This window comes from Columba livia, chromosome 2 (assembly GCF_036013475.1).
Source record: "Columba livia isolate bColLiv1 breed racing homer chromosome 2, bColLiv1.pat.W.v2, whole genome shotgun sequence".
NCBI lineage: Eukaryota > Metazoa > Chordata > Aves > Columbiformes > Columbidae > Columba > Columba livia.
The window spans coordinates 68,225,406-68,249,242 of NC_088603.1; the positions used below are offsets into that span (position 1 = coordinate 68,225,406).

The 23,837-nt window shown below is 38.2% G+C and overlaps 1 protein-coding gene across 3 annotated transcripts in view; it reads right to left on the bottom strand.

Annotated features, from left to right (window-relative positions):
- The window catches only part of DTNBP1 (dystrobrevin binding protein 1), a 73,099-nt gene extending 56,372 nt beyond the window's left edge, over window positions 1-16,727 (bottom strand). The window contains exons 1-5 of one of the 3 annotated variants that reach the window (XM_065052358.1): window positions 16,557-16,727; window positions 12,890-12,940; window positions 9,815-9,865; window positions 8,924-8,984; window positions 5,187-5,319 (exon numbers count right to left, since the gene is read on the bottom strand). In XM_065052358.1, coding sequence (XP_064908430.1) covers window positions 5,187-5,319; window positions 8,924-8,984; window positions 9,815-9,865; window positions 12,890-12,940; window positions 16,557-16,612 — 352 coding nt within the window. In that variant the 5' untranslated portion in view covers window positions 16,613-16,727. Of the gene's footprint in view, window positions 1-5,186; window positions 5,320-8,923; window positions 8,985-9,814; window positions 9,866-12,889; window positions 12,941-15,979; window positions 16,412-16,556 lie in introns of those variants that run through there. The other 2 variants (XM_065052359.1, XM_005512534.3) reach the window with 2 other exon arrangements.
- Window positions 16,728-23,837: the final 7,110 nt, after the last annotated feature.

Here is a 23,837-nt window from a genome sequence, read left to right on the forward strand (position 1 = left end):
CGGTTCTACAGATTGTGAGGTGGAACATGCATTGTTTACCACACACTCAACTTCCTCTCACAAAATCCAGATGTATTCAAAGGGCAATATCATGACTACAATTATGACTGGCAGTCCCTTGTTGCTTAAAAAATGGACTTTTCTGAGTGTGTTAAAATCCAAATGTCTGTATTATGCTAGCTTGCTTTTCAGAATGATTGCTCACTTATTCATTTGCAAAATTCACAAACACAGCAGGGCTCAAGATAATTTAGTAAGGTACCTATCAACCAGTGTTTTTTTCCCACTTAAAAAAACCCCACCGCCTGCTTTGCTATACTTACTATTGAAATAATATTAAAAGACAACAACAAAGAACAGGAAAATAAGGATGAAGAAAATGCAGTGAATTCAAGAGAGCAACTGATTCCTAGCACTAGTATTTGAGCAGCCTCTAGTGGGAATTGCAGAAAACACTGTGCTCCTGAAGAACAGCAATGAACAGTCAGGATCTCTCCAGAAGACAACAATCCTGCTTTGCTGCAACACAGGTTTCAGAATTTTTCCTGCTGAAAGGAAAGTTTGCTTTTTACAAAAAAGAAGTTGAAGACTAGCTCCATAGCAATAGCACCAGACACAGTTGTGAATTAACATATCTCCTACCCAAATGAGAATGTATGCACTGTGCATCGAATGAAAGTTCCAAACAAAGCTATATATTTAATCAATGTGAAACTGAAGAGCTGATCAAAAATTTATGGCTTATCCCTATTCACGGATAAACAAGCTCATACTTTTAAAAACGTATTTAGCAAAAATATGAAATCTAGAAATTCATTTCCAGTTTATAGTCCATAGTGGCACAATGAATGGATATGCCCACAAAGGCAGAGAACGTTCTAAAGAATACCTGCAAGATCACTACTACTTTTCCAGCTCCTCCAGAAATCCCACAAGCAAGTGGTCAGGCAACAATCACCATCTCACTCCAAAACAGCATTGCTATGAAGGAGAAAAACAACTCCCCCTTTTAACCTGTTAAGGAGGCTGGAAAACATTATTGTACCTTTAGATTACAAATTTTCCTGTACAGTAATATGGCACACTTGGTAAAAAACATATTTTTTATTGGATAGCTGAAAAAATAACTTGTTCTTTAGGTCACTTCATTCCAACTATATTAGTTTGGCCTGTATTTCTTACACTATGACAGGTACGGCACTATTACGAGTTTTAGTTCTTAGAATTAATTTTTTAAAGTGTGTTAATGTTTGATCAGATGAAACTAGATTTAATTATCTTCCAACAGTGTACACTGGTTTTCTTAGTTTACCAGCTACTCAGGCATTAAAGTATTTATGTAGGACTCAACAATCACAAAAACCAATTTTGTACCTGAAAACATTTTCATTTTAAAGTTTAGCTACTTTAAATTTACCACATTTTTTTTTGTAAGCTGAAACTTAGCTTACCTGTAGATTTGCAGTAGTACAAAAATTATTAGAAAACCTAAATCATAGCTGTATGTCAAAAAATATTATAGTTTTCAATTTTTCCTACAATAACTTAAAATGCAGCTTTCCTGCACTGTCCCAGCCACCAAAAGAATAGAAATCACCAAGGAGTATTAAAGACATTTTTACGGAGATGATTAATTTTCTGACTAAAAGGCAAAAAGACAGAAAACAGAGAGGATGGAAACAATTAGATTAAAAAAAAATATCTATGTCAGGCAGGGACACAGAGTACTAAAAGCTTAAAATGAGAAATGAAAGAAACACATACAGGAAAATCTCAATTCAGCTGCAACACTTGAAAAAAAATATCTTTACATAATTACAGTTCTATTAGCTCTCAATTTTGATTTTTTTTAAAGAAAAGACCTTAAACCCAGCTAGTTATCATACCATCTACATGAAGCTGAAGCATCTTCTTTGCTGAAGCTACACTGCAAGTATACCAGGATATCTTTCCTTCTGTATTCAAGCCACAGACGTTTCCAAGTATACAACACCAAACTATATGCCTTTTATACATATATCTCTCTGCCTTGTACAACTCTCTCCACTGAAGCATTCTGCCCTAGAGCCTATGAAAGACAAAAACTCTCTACTGAACATAGGTATCTTTACATTCAATTATTCAAATTCCCTGATTTTACTTACACCTCCTCAATATTTTCCCTGATTTTCTCAGTAAAAGGTAAATGTTGTTTCATCTCAGACAATGAAAACCACAAAAGCAAGAAAAGTAACAGCAGTTTTTAGTCAACCAGCTAGAAAAAATGGTTCTTATTCATAATATTATTTTCTTTAAACATTTTCCCAACTGCAAATCATTACTTACTTAAAGTAAAAAGTTTTTACAGCTCTCAAAACATAAAAAAAAAAAAAAAAAAAAAAAAAAAGGAAAAATTGGATCTGGATCAAGGTTTCTGCACATTGATTTGCCAAAATCAAAATGGATATTTGAGCAAAATGCCCCTCCTCAAACCTGAAGCATATTTCATACTAAGACAAGTATGTCAGATATCAGCAAGCAGATATTTTCTACAACATCTCAAATAAAAACTGGCTCAAGTGATGATTCAAATTCTGGACTTTGAAAGGGCAATAAATGCCCTTTTCACTTTTACATGAGAGTAATTTTTTCTTCAAAGTTTTCAACGGCAGCTACAAGACATGGCGTAATATGATAAATTTATCAAATGAAGACAGACGTTTTACTCAAAGGGAGGGATGACTGACAATGGGAGTACCCGAGTTAAAGAACTTCATTTATAAAAGTGCTAATGAAAATGTGTCTTGTGATGCACTGCAAAAGCTGAAGAACCTGTATGTGACTCATACCAGTTTTAAGTAGGTCACTTAAAATGCTCATTTCCATTATCTGAAATTTCTTTTATCAAAAGCAGCCAGGTTGCCTACCTACTTTCAAAATGAAAACATTGATAGATTTATTAGAAGCATATCGTGTGACAACACAGAACTATTACTTTTCTGAAATGATGAAGATTAGCCAAATTACATCTTGGATGTACAACTCAGGACACAGTAGTTTATAATTCTATATTCACTTTTTTTTTTTTTTTTACAGAATGTTTCACTCATTTAAAATTCACAGACACAGTGGAAAAGTGAAAACAGGTTACATTTACAAAAAGCAGATAGTTCAGAGTTATAAAAACTAAAAACAGTGAAGAGAATGTCACGGTAAATTTCTATTAAATCACTTCCAGAAGTGTGGATACTGAATTTGGTACAAATTAGACTTTTCACTTCAAATAGACTCTGTAAGACTTATCAGGGAAAAACAAAACAAAAACAACAACAAAAACCACAAACAAAACCAAAACAAACAAAAAACCCCAAAGAAAACTTTAAAAACCCAAAACAAACACAGAAAACACGAAACACCACAACCACCTCCAAAAAACTCAGAGTGGTTAGGAGGAACTAATAAAAACTTTTAGGTAAACTACTTGAAATCTGACACCTCAGGTTAAGCTAGAAGATATAGTTCAAATCTCACAACCTTAGCAGTAGACTTCAAAATTCATTAGCTTCCCTAAGCAGACTGGTTAATGCTTACTTAAATCCTGCTTGTGCAATATAAAAAAATTCCAGAGACACTGAGCCTTCTCCAAGTAATTCTACAATCAGGGTGAGATTAATTCTGGTTCATAACACTATAACATTAGGAATGGGAAGGTAACCCAAATTTATCAGGATTTATAACATTTGCAGCTCTGAACTATAAAGACATTTGGTTTTTATTATATTGTTTATCTTTGGTCTACCAGTGGACTGCATCACTTTGTGCATGATGATATCAGTATTTTAAAATCAGTATTTTGAAATCAGTATTTTAAAAAAAATCATTATTTGAATTTGTCTTTAGAAAATAATTAAACTTTCCAAAGAGCCAACATTAAATTGTTACAACACATGATAAAGTCTTATTAAACAAGGTGGTATAAGATAATTGTAATAAAAAATAAAATCTATTCCTTGGTTCAGAAAGAAATAGCAAAGTTATTACAGCCTACCTAATAACAAAAGCCTGTTTGTGTATATCCACTGACCACAGAAGAATGAGAAAGTAGCCTTTGAACACAGAAAAGAACCCTCCTTTTCTTCACATCAGATGCCAGCACACAAATCCAGCCCACCTCACAAAAAACAAGAGCTGCAATTACATGAAGAATTCCTGCATACTTCCCAGGTGGTGCAAGAATAGTACAAGCAGAGTCCCTGAGGAACTTAGCTACCCAAATCCATGCACAGGCAGCAGTTTTTCAAACCTTTAATTTGATGGAACTTGAACAGATTTTCATGGAAGCAGCAAGAGGCCTGCCAAGCTTTCTACTTGTCAAACACTACATCCCCATTTCAAGTCTCAGGAACACCAGAGCTCTTCAGAGACTATGAGGACAGAATATTTTTTCCTAATTTTGTTTTCAGCAGTGGATCAGCTGTTTCATATGAGAGGTTTCCAGATGTAGTCCACTAAAGTGTTCATCTTTTAATCTTGTAAATTAAATCAACAGGCTAACATTTGGTAAAGTTATAAACACTGGAATATATCTAAAACATGAGGCATTTAGTAACCTGAATATATAGCATTGCTAGTTGCACCTATGAAAAAGCCGGATATCACTTCAGAAGAGCTTAACCCTGTACACTAACTTAAACTATGGAAGCTAGCTTTGGAACCAACAAATACTCTCTCGAAAGTGTCCCAAACCAGGTAAATTTCTGCCTCCACCCAACAAACCATGATTTAAAATGAATTATTATCTAAAATGACGCAGACTCAAGCAAAGAGAAGCAACTACATACACGGATGTTCACACTACTTACAAATCTTCAGGAATTTAAAAAGACCACAAGAATACCAGTTTTCAGTTGTTCACACCAAGATATGCAGTTGTCACAGGTTCTTGTTTTTTGTTTGTGGGGTTTTTTGTTTGGTTGGGGTTTTTTTCCAAATAATAACACATACAAAATTTTGACTGCTGGGAGAGCGACCACTGCTAATTTTGCTCTTTTTAAAAAACCTGTTTGTTTAAGAACTACTGATTTACAATACAAGGGATGCATTTGGAAAGCAAAATTAAATTTTATAATTGCAAATTTCACAACAGCTGAACTTCAGTCTAATCCTCTGTACTGACTTGAATACTTGTTATATCTGTAAAACCTTACCTAGACTTGCGGTGAGGCATTCCAGATCTGCTAAAAACCCAGGTATTTGTTGGAGCTGATCCTGTAGTTCCACCAGGGTGTTCCTTTTCTTCTCCCAGTGTGCAGAAAGCATCACCACTTCACTATCCACCAGCTGAAACAAACAGGTTATTTGATTTACTTGCAAATTTATGTACCTATTTTTAAGCATCTTGACTAAGTTTTAGGACTGATGTGCCTGCAACCATAAGGTGAGTATAGCAACCATATAGCATTGCCACTTGTGTACTTCTCAAGTGCATATACAACATGCTCAAGAAAGCCGCTGTAGTATGAAATATTTCTATCAAAAAGCATTGATCAAAACAAGAAGAAAGTTATTTCTCAATACACTAAATAATTCAGGAAATATTTCATGGATTTTTATTAACTGTAAATAACATGCATCTGGAATTTTGTCAGCAATGTTACACTAGTACACAATAGTAGCATTGCAGTGCTGCAATGTAAGGCTTACTTAGATCAGTAACTTAGTCTAATGCTGCTAGTCATACCAATTTAATCTTATTCAAAATACTCTAGATAATGAAATCAGGGGAATTCCATTTTTTTTAAAGTTGCCTTTATAAAGATCCTGTTCTTCTGCTCTTGTGATAAACTTCACCGCAGTAATTGCCAGTCTTTATGAACACACTTCTACACTTGTTCAATTTTTGTTGTTTGATTCTTCCTAACTGATTAGACAATGGTATAATGAGAACAGGACACGCTTCTTAAATATTTTATTTACATAGGTCAGATTCTATAAAAATAGCCAGATCAAGAGATCTTAGGTAACAAATGTTTCCCTTATATATGATACTTGAGATGATTCAATTACAGTTTCCCTGCTTTTAGTTCCATTACCCATTCTTCCTCTAGCACACAAACGCAGCCCTTGGCTGTACCTGCATTCGGAATTACTGAGTTTTGGTAGAATTCAGTTGCAGAAACTGAAAGTCTGAGAAACAGGCAAAGGAAGCTGTCAAAGATTTACAATTCTACCCACTTCAGGCAGATTCTTTTAGACGAATGACAAGTTCTCGCACTTCCAAATTCCTCCAGCTACCTGTCCTTATCAAAAAGTCATCCCGTTTTACCAGACAAGGTTTGAAAACTTATTCCAAAGCCCAGTGAATAATGAAACACTTCAGAAGACCAACATCCTTATTTTAATGAAGTCTATTTTTGAGAATGAGATATGGAATTTATATCAGTTAAACTGTAAAACAAACAAACCCACACCATGAGATGGAGGCAAACACCATAAAAAACATTTCATCCCACAGATAATTGAATACAGCTAAAATTACAATCATCTAAAAGCAGTATTTTTAGGACGATTTTGTAGATGGAAGCAGTAGTTAGCATCTATAACTTAACATGGTAAGACTGCAGATAGTAATTATAGCTGAAAATTTTCACTTTCCTTTCTCTATTCATCATTTATAAGCAACAGAGCAGGAGCAACTAATCTGCTACTGGCCAGAACCAGAAATAGGATACTGGACAAGTGAACCTTTAGGTCAGATATACTGCAGTCATTCTTATTTTACTGAACGCTGTATTTTCTACTTTTATTAAAAAACAAACAAACAAAAAAGCACAAGCAATACATATTTTTTATTCTCCCAAAAGTAAACATCCAAATTTCATGGAAGATTTCAAAGTGTCTAGGGAAGTTTTTCATTCTAATTTTCCCAAACATCCATAATACAAGAGATTACCTCACCTAGTTTTCAGAACTACAATTTTGAAAACAAACTATCACAAGTATTACAAAATTATAAGCAAGTCATTTCAGGTATTTCCTGAAAAAATTATCATGAGCAGTAAAACAAACTAATCTGGCAGAGGGAACTTAATCTCTAATAACTGAAGGTTTTCACTGGAACATGTGGAAAAGGTGGTTCATACTATTAGGCAAGAGAAAGAAGAATAAAATATCTCTTTTACCCTAAATATACCTCTTCAAAACACATGAAGCAGTGAGGTTTTTAGCATTGCAAAAAGATACGGACAAGACAGCTACAGAAACCAGAAGAGTCAGGGATGATGCAAGTGGCCAAAATGAAGGCATCAGCCAGGACAGAGAACGGCACAGCTCAGCCCTGTTCTGTGTCCTGGCCACCCGGCTTACCATGGCTGCCCCTTAAACAGGGCTTGAAATGGAAAGTCCGGCACAGATCAATGCATTGCTAGCACTTACTGCAAGTTTTCTTTCCCTTCATTCCAGAAATAAACCATATGACTTGACGCTTTACTTCCAGGCCAAGAAAATTAAACAAAGTTAGGAGAAAGCACAGACATTTCCTGAATCTTTTCAGCCAGACAGCCAAATCTTGCTGTTTCCTGCCCACTAGGAGTGGGCAGCAAACACTGTCAGTGCAACAGCCCTAGCCTGATACTAACCACCAACATGCCTGAACCCCAAATACATTCTGTACTCTCCCAGAACCCCCACTTTTAAAGAGCTACAGCAATAACATGCAACATCATTTTTGCAGTTGTTCTCATTGTATCACATTATTTAGTGCTTGAATTACATTATTATTTACACTACCATTTATTGGTAATGTTAAGATGTCTTAAGTAATCTCAAAATAATAATCCTAACTAACTTAAAATCTTTCAAATAATGGCAGAAGAGTGCAAAAACCAACAACCTGAACTTCTGGATATGTCTTTTTTTTTACCATCACTTTCTTGATTGCAATTACCTGAACACAGGACAGAAAACAAGCAAGTCTGGGTGTCAGCGTATCAGTTGAAAAGTACTTCAAAAGCACTATGCTCTCATGCTTGATGTTTGTTATGGTAATTGAAATATCAGAAAGTAAACAGGAGAATGAACTTCACATATTTCTTGTTAGACGATACCTTGTGATCACAGAGAATTTATTATTTTTTACAATATCTATAATTAATACTTTAAGAATATTAATTGTACACTGAGTGCCATCAAATCTGAAAGAGCTGCGAGAAACAAGAGGAACGGGACACTGATCCATTCCATCAGCTGCCTGTCAATCACCCTCCTGAAAAGAGTAAAAAACAATGCAACTTCACATTTTTCCCAAGCAGCAATACAGAGCATTACTTTTTCATTATACTAGTTCTACTGGATCCAGCTGAGATGGAGTTAACCTTCTTCATAGCAGCCCATATGGTGCTACGTCTTGGATTTCTGACCAAAAGAGAGTTGATAACACACCAGTATTTTGGATACTGCTGAACAGTGCTTAGATGGTGTCAAGTTGTTCTCTCTTCCCCACTCATCCCTGTTCTCACTGCAGGAAGTAGGCTGGGCAAGAAGTTCAGAGGTGACACAGCTGGAGCAGTTGACCACTGGCCAAAGGGATAGTTCATATCATGTAACATCATGCTCAACAATAAAAACTAAGAGTTTGGTCTTCCAAGGTAACCAGTGCTCTGAGACTGGCTGGGCATTGGTCTGCTTGTGGGAGGTTGTGAGTGACTGCTTTTGCACTGCTTGTTTTTCCTCCATCCTTCAACTGTCTTTATCTTGAACCATGAGTTTTCTCATTTTTGTTCTTCCTGTTCTCTCCTCTGTCCCACTGGTGGAGGAGTGAACAAGGCTGTGTGGGTGCTTAACTAGTGGTCAGGGTCAATCCAGCATGCTGGTACTAAAAATTTTAGTTTAAAATTATTTACACATATGAAGCTATTTCAAGTGTGACATTGTTATCTCTTCTTACCTCTCCAGCTTTTGCACAATCTTTGGCTCCTTTGTGAAGGGCAGCCCAAGCATCTTCATATCTGAAGAAAGATAAATGATTATTCTTACACTGTTCCCCTTACAAAGAAAGAGGATTTAATCGATACCACTGTGCTTACATTTACAGAGACTAGCAGAAATCACAGTTTAAAATTCTGTACAATTCTTTCTGGTATTGACTGTTCTACCAAGACAAATATACAGTAAGAAATAATTTCTTTCAAAGAAAAACTGATTCATGTTTTTTAACCTGCTAGTGTACATTAAGAGGTAAACGGACCCACAAATATTTAGAAGACTACACGTAAAAGCCTTAAGCACTACTTGGAACCCAATTTCACTAAGAAAATGAAAAAAATTTCAATCACACTCCCCCCAACCAAAGAAATAGATTTTTTAAAAAATATAAATATACAAAGGAAATTTATAATAGAGATAGCTTCTGTTACTCAGAAAAATGTGACTAAATACACATGGAACACTCTTTCTTATCACAGCAATGACAGACACACTGTCTCTATTATAGCAGAATAAAATCATAACAAATATGGAAAAGTTATAAAACATCAAATTAAAACCACAGGCTGGGCCTCAGTGCTGGTCTCCTTCATCCCCGTGCATTAGACCATGAACTAAAGTAATCTTTCAAATATTGCTTTTTGTCCAGAATTTCTGTTTCATTAACATGACAGCATTAAGGATTGGGCAAGCTTTAAACGTATTTATCATCCAGTAGTCACCCCCACTCTAATAAGTGTAAAACATTAAAAAAACCTATTAGCAACACATTGATTTTTCTCTCATTTCCTTAACCTAATAAAGTCATTTCTGAAATTATAGGAAGCAGATGCTAAGAAATGGAAGGTCATACCTGCTAAGTAATTCCAGTCCAGCAGAAAACTCTGGCAAAGACTGAACAGTTCTGTAAGAGAAATTGTAAATATACAAATGTTAACAGAAGACCGTTATAAAAAAATGTGTGCACACACATCTGCATTTGACAGATCTGCTGAGCACAGAAATATGCCCTACTGTTAACTTTCACAAACATTTTGTCAATTCTGGTTTAAAGTGCATTACACAGTGTATCTTACAAGAATACCCCTAAGCTAGGGTTGGGCTTTTTCCCCTTGTTATTTTATGGTAGGCCACTCATACCTCTTTTTGACTATGTCCATTAAAAACAACTTTTATGAGATAATTTTTTAGTAACAGTTAACAAACATGCAAGGTGAACATTGTTTTAATTTGAAACAGTGGACAGAAACATTCTGAAAATAAGACCACTACATAAGTTCTTTGTCTCTCAATAAAGAAACTGCACTTAATATATTCTACTTTAAAAATAAATATTAAGCTAAAGAACCTTTGCCAGTTTAATGGTCTAATGATCTCCTATTGGATATATACATTTTCATTAGTAACAGCTTGAAATATAAAAGTTAAAGAAAACTAACAATGCAGCACTTTTAAGGATGTATTACATGAAGATCTCAATGTTATGCAAGATTTGCCTCTCGGATGATGACCAGAACAGTCTGTTTTGCACTATCATCCAAACAATTCGAATGGAAAAAACCCAAATACCATAAATGAAATATTTTTTTCCTTAAATCAAGAGAAAAGCAATAGAATCAGTGAGGTGGAATGGGATCTCAGGTGGTACCTAGTGCAACACCCTGTTCCAAGCAGCAGCAGCTACAGGATCAGACCAGCTTGCTCAGGGCTTTGTCCAATTGCAAGCTGAAAACCTCTGAGGACAGAAATTTCACAGGTTCTGTGAGAAACTTGTTCCACTGCTTTGCCGTCCTCACAAGGAAAAAGTTTTTCCTCACAGTCTTTTCCTGTCAGTACATCTCGTTTCAACTCACGCCTATCGCCTTTTGTGTTCCCACCACATATCAATCTCCTTGATAATCTCTTCATAGGTAAAGACAGGCTGCTGTCAGGTCTCCCCAAAGTCATCTCTTCTCCAGGCTGAACAAGCCCCTGTCTCAGTCTCTCCTCAAACACAGAGTTCCAGCCCCAAACATCTTGGTGGCCCTCCACTGAACTTGCTCCAGGTTATCAGTGTCTTTCTCACATTAGAGGCCCAAACTGGAGTAGTTACATGTGGTCTATGGAGTGCTGAGTGCAGGGGATAATCACCTCCCTCAATCCTTCTGCATGTGGTCCTGTTCATACAGACCAGAAAGCTGTTGGCCTTCCTTGCTGCCAGGCATGTTGCTGCTCACGTTCAGCTTGCTGTGTGCCAAGACCCTCAAAGCTGCTTCCCAGAGAGCCAGTCAACTCCAGCCCGCATTGTTGCACAGGATACTTTCTCCCCAGGGAAAGACTTTGGATTTGTACTTCTTAAATTTAATGAAGTACCTCTTGGCCCATATGTTCCTATGGGCTTTTATGGGTTGAGTTTCCCAAACTGATCTTGATCTACTGCTGGTCAGTCTCTTCCTTCAACCCTTTCACTAATCACAGAGAACTGGGAGACCCTGTCTGTTAGGACTGAAGCAATGAAGGCATTGAGTACCGCAAAAACATCTACATTTACTGTCACAAAATCATCCACCCCATTCATCAACAATCCCGTATTTTCTTTGTTCAGCTTTTTATTACCAATGCAGGGCTAGAAGCTTTTTTTCTTGTCCTTACCATCTCTTGTAAACGTCAATTCTCAATGAGTTTTGGCTTTCCTGAGGCTATTACTGCATGGTAAAAAAGTTATAAAGAGGGTATCAATAAATTATCCCTGACACCCTCCAGAACTCTTATTGACTGCAACCTGCTGTGCTGTTCTTTCAGCAGATGTCAAGGAAGTTAAAGGCCCTCACAAGAATGGGAGTTGAATGATACAGAGGTATTAGAGAAGACATCACTCACTCCCTGATCTGATGATCAGTAACAAACTCTCACCACAACGCCACTCTTAGCAGCATCTCCTCCGCTCCCCACTCACAACTTCTTAAACAACCTTATAATCAAGCTAAGCTATGCTTGTCCCAGAACTTTATCAGCAAAGCAGAAGTCACACTGGCATTCCCCTATTTGTGATGATCCAACTGGTTCACCCAGTGCTTTTCTCAAAGTAATGGATATTTTACAGTAGACCAGATGAATCAAAATATTATAGACTGGAAATGTACAGAGAAGGCAGCTGCCTAATGTAGTTTTATTCAAATCTTCATTCTTAGTTTAGATTTCGTGTCTTGCCAATACAACCAGTCTTCTGTTAAAACACCTTTACATCCAAACATCAAGCTCCAGAACTGAATACAGTGTTTTTCAGATGCCTTCTTTTTGTTCAGAGCTTGTTTGAAAACTAATTTGTGTCTACACCGTGTTTAATAAGAATATGCTTTACACCAAAGTATACCTGAGTTTATTTGAAGAAGCAACATTCACAGACATTAAATAGTCTTTCCTCATAGTTCACACAGGTAGAAGGAATGAACAATACACCAAAATGGAGGTGATAAAAACAACCCAAACCACCACACACCACAATTCTTAAATCTTCTTGAAACAGGTAATTGAAATACTCCATTATACATATATTTTCCACAATAAAAAGGCTCAAATTTACATTCTTGCACTAATAAAACTGAATTACAAATTTAGTACATGAGATTCAGAGATTGTAAATTACATTTCAGTGTACTGCAACCTGAATCTTGTATAAAGTACTACAATAACATTGAATATTCACATAAAGAGTCATTTATAAATTGATTGATGGCCATAATAAATTATTTAGGCCTATCAATGAAGGTTCTATTAAGCAAACTATTTCCTCAACATTAGGGTTAAGCTTTTCTGTTGTCAGAAGAATACTCTGTAAAATTATATGCAAATGTACTTATAACTTGCTCATATATGTGAACCACTTTCAAGTTTTTCTTTAACAAGAGCATCCTAGATCAATGCTATACATTAAGTTGTTCAGAAGTACCTCTGCTTGCTTTTTTTTGCTTCTCTTGATTTGTCGCCCAAAGTCTTCAACCTATAAATCAAAACACAAAACCATCAGACATTTCCAACACTAAAACCAGATAGCAACTTGTTTGAACATACAATGTGTTAATTCCAGTCTATTACAGTTCATTTTGCTTCATCTTATTTCACAAATAAATCAAATTTCACTTAGCTTTGTGGACACTTCATACAAGATTATTTCCGCTGACACTGCTGCTAAATGTTAAGATTTTTCTACAAGGGCATCAAACAATTGTGTATGAAAAGTTTAATGGGAGCTGTATGACCAAGTCATCCAGCTCTCAATATTGCTTCCTTAGCAGACAAGTATTAAAGATCTGCATAGAAATAACCAATAAAATCCTGAAGAACACCCTTTACAAGAAGGCACACGTGCCAAGGGAAAATATGACAGTCACATAGAGACATTTGTACCCACTTGCCATGTCTGCCAACATAAAGCTCACATGAGCACAACTTCTCTACTGCCAACTATCAGCATCTCCAGCAGCATCACCAGTGCCCTGCTACTGAGCATATCTGAGGCTTGCTTCACCTACAACTAATGTCAAACCGACTGGTATCTTGCTCCCCAAAAAACTACCACAAACAAACAAACCAACCAAACCTCCAATCAACAACACCTTCCCACCCACAACTCTTTTCCAGTCAACCTGTATGTGCTAGTTCAAGTTGGTATGGTAGAGTGAGAACCAAAACCTCTGGCTATTCTCTGACCACCAAGATGATGGATGTCCTCAGTCTCTATGGCTTTTGGAGTCCCGGCTGTCCAGGACAGCAAGGATTAGGAAGAAATGAAGGACGCACACACATGAGCAAGATGAAGATGAGCTATGAGCTCCAAAGGTATCCTCCAGACACAGAGATATGTAATCCAGAGTGACCCAGTGACTGAGAAATACCCCAGTATATATAGTCAGGCCGCTTCTGGGGTGAGCCAAATCATTCCGCCAGTCTTGACAACCACTAATTTCCAGAAACTCTAAGAAGAAACCTCAAAGCTCTACAGTAAACTAAGTGGTTGACAACTTAAGAAAAGACCTGCTAAGACAGGTCTCTACTCCCTGTTAGAGAGCAGTTCATAATAGTCAAGCCAAGTAGCAACAACCACAGCCCACTGAGAAAGAACACCACTGTTGCAGAAGGTTCTGCAGTTTGCCTGTCTTTTCTGGCATGTTCCCCAGCATGCACCCAAGCCCCTATCAGCAGCACCCCTCTGCATACAGGGACTGAAGGAAATGCTGGGTCACAGCTACCAGTTGTCTCACTAGAATACCTGCCAGACAGTCAGAAGAAAAGGTTAAAGGATTTATCACTTGACTACACAACATTGGCTTCCTATCAGCAGTGTTCTCTACACAAAGTAGATGTAGCATGAGCCACATCACTCAAGCTGTCAGAAGCACACAAATTACTGCCTGAGCACAAACACAACTCACTGTTCTGTTTTGTTTGTTTGTGTTTTTTTGGTGTTTTGTTGTTGGTTGTGTGCTGTTTTGTTTTTTTCTCCTCCTGCAAAAGATTCCTTGCAGGTAAATATGTCAAAATCTGAATATCACACAAAATGCACAGAAGTAGACAGCAGGTATAGTTGAGCAATGGAAAGGGGAGCTCATTTCTTTGTACACAAAAATTGCTAATAACCCTAAACTGCTCTTTCTTTAGATCACACAGTCCCAGATTTAATCTTTTTCAGCTGTACATAAACATTCCCTTCTTCTTTCGGGAGTGATATTCTTCACTTAGAAGACCTGAAAAAGCTTCCCCTTTCCAGTGTTTCAAGAAATCCAACTATTCTACTTTGCAAGCATTCATGTGTAGTTAACAAGTTGGCCACAACTGACCCAACATCCTTGACACTAGAAATACCTTATTTGGGTTTTGACCGTTTTGAGCTAAAGTCTTAAGAGCATAAAATGACTTCTATTACCACTTTGTTGAGACTGGGAATGGGGTAATCCAGAACACTATGGCATTGCTGTTGCTTTGTCTAGGAAGGGAAAGGGGGAAAACCAGGACAGGTCATGGTCTCGCCTGAATCCACAGGGACACTACAGGAAAAATCCCAATGCTTTCCACAGGCTTAGCTACTATGGCTCCAAGATACAGGTTTCCAAAGGCAACATAGAATACAGTCCAGATAAAAAAAAAAAAAAATAAAGATGGGACACTCCAAGTGCACATTAATGGGGCTGCTAGAACACAAAGATGGAAACGATGACATCAGAGACTGCTCTCACAACAAAACAAAATATTGCAGTACTTGTGTATTGAAGAGGGCAAATTAAGAGCCCACATGGAAACATATGGAGTCCACTGCAGCAACAGGGATAGAGAGTTAAGTGACCATTGGATCCAGCATGTTATGACCTTCCTGTTGTCCTCTTTCATCATGTGAAAAACATCTTTTCCAAAATAATGCTGCATTGTACCGAGCCATCAAACCCTGTGAGAAGTTCTAAAAATAACAGCAAAACAGAAAGCCAGCCAGAAACAAAGCAATGCCTTAGTCTGTATTCTTAAGATATTTTAATATCAAACTACTGTTTGCTAAGTTGAGACAGATAACATCTAAGCAACTTATCTGGCTGATTGGCAGCTTATTCTGTCAGTTTCTGCGGAACATCATATACTGGTGCAAATCAGTCATTATAAAATATTTATTTTAAGTTTCGGGACTACACAGACATCCATCACTACATATAAATATTTACCATAGGGGTATTACAAGTCAGTCTCAATGTTGCCAAAGACCACGCAGTTTTTAAAAGTAATTGATTACAACAGGACACTCTCCTGTGGCTCATTATAAACCAACAGGTTTGCAGCAAAGGTATGACCTTGTTCTCCAGCCATCCACTGACCTCCAGTAACACTCATTTGGACCACCTGCTTCTACTAAAAAAAGCATTGATACCGGGCCTATTTAAAAACAAAAACCTTGTGAGGCAATGTAGGAAGAATACCCTTCTGTATTTTAATGTAAGCAAGGAGCTGCTCTTTCTGCATATCCTGCACTTCTTTTCCCCAAGCGATAGTAACTAACCTTCTAATGAAAGAAAAGCTTTTCATATGCCAAACAGAGCGCAGCGATGCTCTTTAAGCAATTACGCGAACCCATAAAACCTTGAAAGGTCAAGTTACTTCGTGAAAAACTGAAGTGCGTTAATTGACACCGTTCGCATCTTCCTGGTGCTCTCGGAACAGCCATTTCATTCCTTCCTTCCTTCCTTCCTTCACTCGACCGCAGCTGCTTCCCAAACCCCGAGGCTGCTCATCCCCTCAAGCCCCGACTGCAGCTGCCAGGGCTCTCCCGCCCGCCATGACCCGCTCCGCCGAGACGGCAAAGAAGCGGGCGGGAGGCGGTGGGTAAGACCCAGGGGCCAAGTTTCCAACCCGTTCCAGCATCGAGCGGGAAACCATCACCACCACCAAGCAACCGCGGTGAGAGGGATCCCGCCCCGCACTCTCCTCCTCTTCCTTTCCCTCCCTCCCGCTCGCCAGGCCAGTCCCCGCCCTCCCCCACCCCCCAGTCACCTGCTTCCCCCTCCCCGCCCGGCCGCGGGGCGCGAGTCCCTCACCCGCTCCCCCCGCCAGCCCCGCGGGCCTGGGGTGCTACCCACCCGGCGCTGAGGTCCTGCTGGACGCTCAGCAGACGCTCCCGCAGCGTCTCCAGCATCGTCTCGGCTTCCCCCGGCTGCGGAGGCCAGTGCCGGGCCGGCGGGGCGGGGCGCGGGGTGGAGCTCAGCCCGCACCTCCCACCTCAGCCCGTGGGGGCGGTGCCAGGCGCGGCGCGAGCATGCGACGGTTAAGGGCCGCCCTCCCTCTTCCGGCGGTGCTTAAGGGCAGAGGTTGCCTCACAGAGTTGTCTCTGAGGTGGAGTCTTGGAGGAGAGTTGGGATTCCGTATTATGTGTTCCCGGTGTCCGAGTAGAGCTGGGTAGAAGTGCGCCTGAAGGCCAGGCCGTTTACAAGGGTAGCTGTTCGAGAAGCATTTGGATCGCTGGCGTTGCAGCGTACGGCTTTTTAAAAACCGCATCAAGCTCCTGGGCAGGTTGGGACCCTCCCCTTATTGGAGGAGTGAACTCAGGGTGGTATCGGGCTTTGCAATAAAATCCAAAAGTATCGAAAGCAAAACTACTGGATCCCCTTGGGCCTGCTGCGTTCTTGGAATAAGAGATAGATGACAGCATCTCACAGTTCTTGTGAAGCAGGTAGTTGAACTGTAAGTTTATGTGGCCCACCACTGTTTTCTTTGGAGACTGCCAACTGTCAGGCTTGTATAGATACTAGTAGTTCTTAAAAAGAATAACAAAAAGGAACTGTTAGTTCTTACAAATAGTAAATAGCGCAGTGAAAAGTTTTAATTGAGCTTTTAGGTTCAAATAAAGCTGTTATGAGTCATTCAAGTGATCTTGAGATGGTTTAAGTGGAATCAGACCTTTTCAGAACAATTGGCTGCTCTTTCCAGATGTCTGTATTTACAATCACAGTAAAAGGAAGACAGTCTTTCACCCCGTGTGTTCTCAGTTAATATTTGAGGAACATGGACCCAGGATTTAGATGAATCTGGAAAATTGTAAATTTCCATTTAATTGAGACTTCCATTTCCAGATAAGGCAGCTGAGATTTCAAAGCCAAAAGATTTTATTTGTTAACAAATTTGCTTTTGGTTAAAAGTTCCAAAAAATTAAACGGAGAGCACTGAAATAATTTATTACAAGGAGAATGTATGCAGAGGGGGGCTGTTGGGTGTGTCGTTCAGTACTGCATATGTATACTTGGAGTGGTTCACAATACATTCAATCAACTGGAAAAGTGAGATCATAATCCCATCCATTTTCTGCTTGTCTGCTTTTAGAAGAATGTGGGGCCTGTAGGTTGTTTCTTATGTGGCAGACTGCATATGAAGTTCTGTAAAAGAACATATAACATTTAGACAGTATTTTTCTCTTGCTTGCCCAACAACAATATCAAGAAGTAGAGACTTTCCACCAGCTCTCCAGACTAAAGAGGGGAAGGGCTTGAATCAACAAGTGTTTTTCTGATGTATTCAGAGACATGCATCACAAATGCTGACAAAAGCTGTGCAATCTGGCCTTAGGTAATATATATATTATGGGAATTAAAGTTTTCAGAAAACAAGGGAAAAGTTTTAACCTTTAATTTTCACCTTTCCTTTGAGAAGACATTAATTTATTCTGTGTTACATAATTTCAATTTCATCATGAATGTTTTTGTCAGCAGTAGCTCTAATAATTCACAGTGAGTAAACACTTTTAGACTCCATTGTTTCTTTCATAGTTAAAAAGAAACTATTCAAAGACTGTTGTACAATTTCATTGTCATCTTGATGTAGAATTTGGGAAAAGGAGCGTGTTGAGATAGTGCTAACAGTCACAGTAATCCTAGAAATACAGGAGTAGAAGACACTTCTAAAGGCACCTGCTATGCTCAAGGGCCTTGGTGAATTATAAATAGATTATATAGAGTTTTTTTTAACTGGTTCTTTGGAGCTTCAAATGAAGGAGATTCTGCAAGCTTCGTAAATTATCAGCTCACATGTTTATCTTGATCTTCTTGTCATGTCAATATCACACATGCAGTAGGATAGGTGGAGAGAATTAAAAATATGGGAGGAATGGCTTATGGTTAGAGTGTAAGCATGGTTAGCAGTCTCTATTTTTTATTTTTGGGTGCAAATTTCTTTTTTTTTTTTTTTTTTTTAAAGATCTGTTGAATATGATTAAAAATTGACTAGTGTACATTATAGCTCTTGGTCTCTATACAGTTTATTTTTCTAGCTAGTTCTGTACTGATAAAAGACTTAAGTGTTGTTAGAAATAACTTAGATAAAATATAATTCTAAAGCTTGATTATTACCATTGATTAAGGCTAAAATAAAAGTGTGTATTAAGGTCTGATTCAGCATTTCTTGCAGGAATTCTACTGCATGCTGAAAAGAAAGGCTGGTATCTGTCGAAGACTCTTATGTGCCCAAAGCTTCAGGAGGGTCACATGACATAAGGAGAAACTAAATTAGAGCATTACATCATAAGAACTATGTGTCATAGTCTCATTTGTCATTACAATTTCTAGCAGCTTCTAAGGGCTCCCTTTTCCAAATTAACCTTTATAGCTTCCTAATCAGAGTTAATTTGTGCTCTTACCTGTACTAACTCTTGGGGCTTTAGCTATATAATAAAGCTGACACAAAGCTTTTATGTTATATTAATAGAGAGTATCTTTTTATCTCAATAAAGCAAGTTGGTTTTGGTTTTATTTTTTGCTTGTCCTGGAGACTAGCATGAAAAGATATGGATAGTAATCACTGTCAGTTCCAGTGAGAACTGGAAGAATAATTTCTGTCCCACAAGTAAAAATATTTGATTCATACAACAAGAAGTATGGGACCTAATCTTGAGATTAATACAAGTTCAAGTATCTATTTTAGATGTTAACTTTTTAATGGACCACCTTTCTGACAGCATGAGATTTGTATTTCTATACTTAATACTTTCTATGGAACATTCGAAGATTGGCTTAATCCAAACTAATAGTTTGCATGTATGGTACCCTGCGCTAAGACAATGATTAAAAAAAAAAAAGAGTGGATTTGGAATTTATGAGCCTGGATAAGTGTGTTGTAAATGAGATTTAACTGGAGCACAAAATAATCAGTTACTTCGGTTTCACTGTTTCTATGAAATAAACTTTGGAGGGAGACACATCATAGTCGTAGAGATATGTAATAGTGAAATTCCATGATCCTCATCTACCATTCTCCTTAGATCATATCTGGTGATTGATTAATTGTTACCTTTCTGATTGTCATTGGAATAAATTGGCAGTAGCTCCAGACTACTTCAACTCATTTTACCTCTTCCCAGCATAGTTGAATTTGCTCTATTTCTGACATTAGCTAAAAGACCACAAAACAGGATTTTCTTCTATCAAAAAATAACAAATAGGAAGGATACTTCAGAAATTAGGACTTTATTTAGAACTATATAATTTGGATTCTCACAGTATCTTGAAACTTTAGTACAATTAAATTCTGCAAAGTTAATACAACAGCTTCCTGAAAGAAAGCAAGGATCATAACTCCAGCTACTGAATGTATTAAAGTTCATATAGAGTTTGCTGATTTTGATAAAAGAACAAAATATATAGTGTATTAGCCAGTTCCACTAGAGGGCACAGCTGTGTATAGAAAAAGCAAAATAGAAGTATGCTAGTGTCCATTTCCTTGGAAGTGCATGCATCTTAAATGAGCAAAATATTACTGTTAATGTACTGATAAGTCCAATTCATTACTTATTTCATCTCAGGACACCTTAAAAACTGGTATTTGACATAGTCACAGTGTTGCTTTCCTAAGCTCCTTTCTCCTGGTTAAGCAGGTTGGGAACATCTGTGTTACAGTTTCTCTGATATTTTTACGGACAGTGCAGACCGTCATCAGAAAAAAAAGCAGAAACGAGTCTCATGTCCTACCTCCTATCAGAATACTAGGTTACACTGTTCTCAATGACTCTTAACTTGTCGCTACTGTTGAAATGATCTGAGGGGATGCACTGATTTCAAAAGAAGCAACACTGTTGTGCCTTTGGGAAGATGATCCCATGTTCTTACAGGCAGCGACTGCCTCTGTCAGGCAAGTTTAGCCTATTAACTAGGAGACATACTTGCGTAGACTGCATAGCTTGTATAACTAATCTTGACCCTGTTGTCAAGGAAATTAAAAAGATGTATTAAGTATGAATGGATGCTGTACTATAGTATTTGGAGTAGTATTAAGTAGTTATGTTGTGTCTGCATCTGCTGGGTTTTTTTTCTGTTTTGTGTGTAATTTTACTAGAGTAGGCATTGTATCATATGATAAGATGTTTCCCCAGGCTATAAAGCATAACTGGTTTGTTTGAGGAAAAAGTCATGTGTTTTCCTTGTCATTGCAGTGCCAGAAAATGCTGGTGTGACAGTAGCTACGCTTACGGGAAGGATGTGTGGGGGATAGAAGTTTAGCAAAGCCTCAGCCTTTTAGAGGTGTTCCAGGAGGGACCCCCTTTCTATTGCTGTGTGCTTTGTCAGCACTAGGAGGCTCTGCTGGTGTCTCTGTGCTGGTGTGAGTGAAGCAGCAGAAATGCTGTTTGCAGAGAAGGGACTGCAAAAATGCTAAGAAAACTGCTGCAAGTGGATGGGATGTGTCATGAAGCACAAGGGGGTTTTAGTCAAATAAAATACACATTTCCCCAGTGCTTACTGCTCTATTTAAGTTTGTCTGTATTACTTTCAATTTTCTATTAGCATGACCAATTTCTGCTCCCCTGGATGTCAGAAGCATTGTTTGAGGGACATGGAATGAGGCCCAGAGTGAGATTCTTGAAGGACAGGCATACTATGTGTCAGTTTTATTGATCAGAGGCAATTAGCTCAGCCAAACCCAATTAGGACACAGTTTTAGTTTTATACACACAGACATTAATCGCCCATTATCCAAGTGAACTCTAAAGGGAATTACAACAGACTAACAGAATAAAATGGCTGTCTCTTTGCTATTAATGGAGAAGTTTTCAAGATTTGTATTTGGTACTAAACTGCTAATTTCAAGTATTTCCTCTTATGTTAAATCAGTTTTTGGTTTTTTGGATTTTTTTCCATTAACACAATCTTAATCATCTGCCATTCTGGCCCTTCTGGTGACAGATATCCCATGAGTTAATTTAATTGCCTTTTTCCCTTTCCCTTTTCCCTTTCCCTTTTCCCTTTCCCTTTTCCCTTTCCCTTTTCCCTTTCCCTTTTCCCTTTCCCTTTTCCCTTTCCCTTTTCCCTTTCCCTTTTCCCTTTCCCTTTTCCCTTTCCCTTTTCCCTTTCCCTTTTCCCTTTCCCTTTTCCCTTTCCCTTTTCCCTTTCCCTTTTCCCTTTCCCTTTTCCCTTTCCCTTTTCCCTTTCCCTTTTCCCTTTCCCTTTTCCCTTTCCCTTTTCCCTTTCCCTTTTCCCTTTCCCTTTTCCCTTTCCCTTTTCCCTTTCCCTTTTCCCTTTCCCTTTTCCCTTTCCCTTTTCCCTTTCCCTTTTCCCTTTCCCTTTTCCCTTTCCCTTTTCCCTTTCCCTTTTCCCTTTCCCTTTTCCCTTTCCCTTTTCCCTTTCCCTTTTCCCTTTCCCTTTTCCCTTTCCCTTTTCCCTTTCCCTTTTCCCTTTCCCTTTTCCCTTTCCCTTTTCCCTTTCCCTTTTCCCTTTCCCTTTTCCCTTTCCCTTTTCCCTTTCCCTTTTCCCTTTCCCTTTTCCCTTTCCCTTTTCCCTTTCCCTTTTCCCTTTCCCTTTTCCCTTTCCCTTTTCCCTTTCCCTTTTCCCTTTCCCTTTTCCCTTTCCCTTTTCCCTTTCCCTTTTCCCTTTCCCTTTTTCCTTTCCTTTCCTTTCCTTTCCTTTCCTTTCCTTTCCTTTCCTTTCCTTTCCTTTCCTTTCCTTTCCTTTCCTTTCCTTTCCTTTCCTTTCCTTTCCTTTCCTTTCCTTTCCTTTCCTTTCCTTTCCTTTCCTTTTCTCCCTCTCCCTCTCCCTCTCCTCTTTCTTTTTTTTTTACCTTTAACTCCTCCCCTTGTTTGCTGCTCTTGCTTAAGGAAGTGTTTTTTGAAGCCTACTGGCTGACTGCCTAACATTTGACTAATAACTCTGCAATTGTCAGCTTCATACTGTTTCAGTGTTTAAAATGGAATTCTCTTTCCTCAGTTTGTATGGGTCTGCTGTTTACTAGTCCATTATGCATAGAATCTAATCCACTTAAGCTGTAAGTAGCTTTTTTTATCATCACATTATGTTTAATTTATTGAGCATAATTTAGTTTGAATGAAATGAAATAGTCACAGTGGTTCTTGTACTGTTGCAGAACTTTTTTATAACAGTGTATTTTGTCAGTTTGATTGATTTTATCTATTTACAGTTGTTGTGACAACCAGAGTTGCTTTACTAGCTACAGCAAAAGTACCTCATCCTCCTGGAAAGTACACCATATTTCAAATTAAATAGCTTCAGAGTGGACCTGAGAACTGCATAGGCAAGTTTTGATTTAAAGTGTTGTCTGTGTTCTCTCTCTCTCCATTTGCTTTTGTGCGGGAGGGTTTTGTGGTTTGGGGTTTTGGGTGTTTTTTGGGGGAAGGAGGGAGGGTTAGTATGTTTTTCATATGGAAAGTAGCTGTCATTGCTGGATATCAAGGTGCATTGCATAGACAAATACTGTTCATATGAAAAACACTGAGACAGAGAGGCCAGCTTCTTAGATTTAGGTGCCTACAGTTATGGAACTGGCTTTTGAGGTAATTTTTGCCCATTCTACCACATCTGAAAATCAAAGTGCTTCAGTGCCAAATTTAAGACACCATGTTTGTTCATTCTGGCCTGTATATCCCATTATACAAAATGGAAAAACTGGATTGGACCCATTTGTTGACAATATACTGCAGTGAGACACTTTATAGGCTTCTGTAAGAAGTGTTCATGGACTTTACAGGAATGAGAGTGAGGATAATGTTGTTCAGATCAAACCTCTGACATGGAATGCATGGGAGGCTTAAAGAGCCTTCAGCAAAGTCTCCACATTAAACCGAGAAGAAGAAAATACATTGCATTTAGACATGCATCTGAAACCTTGCCTTTTCCCGGTAACAAAGATAAACAACAATTGTGGCAGAGTAAGGGCACTAGGTGAGGCTTGAAAATATTATTTTTGTTCTCAGAAGAGTTGTAAATATTATTTGTAACTAGAAAACATTCCTAGTGCATGTACTTTTGTCATATAGTCCTAGGCTTTCAAATGCTTTAAGAATATTGTACATCCTTTCTACTGGGAATGGACAATAAAAGTAAATCTAGACAAAGTGTTTCCAGCATTCCCTTACAACAAGGAAGTTTACT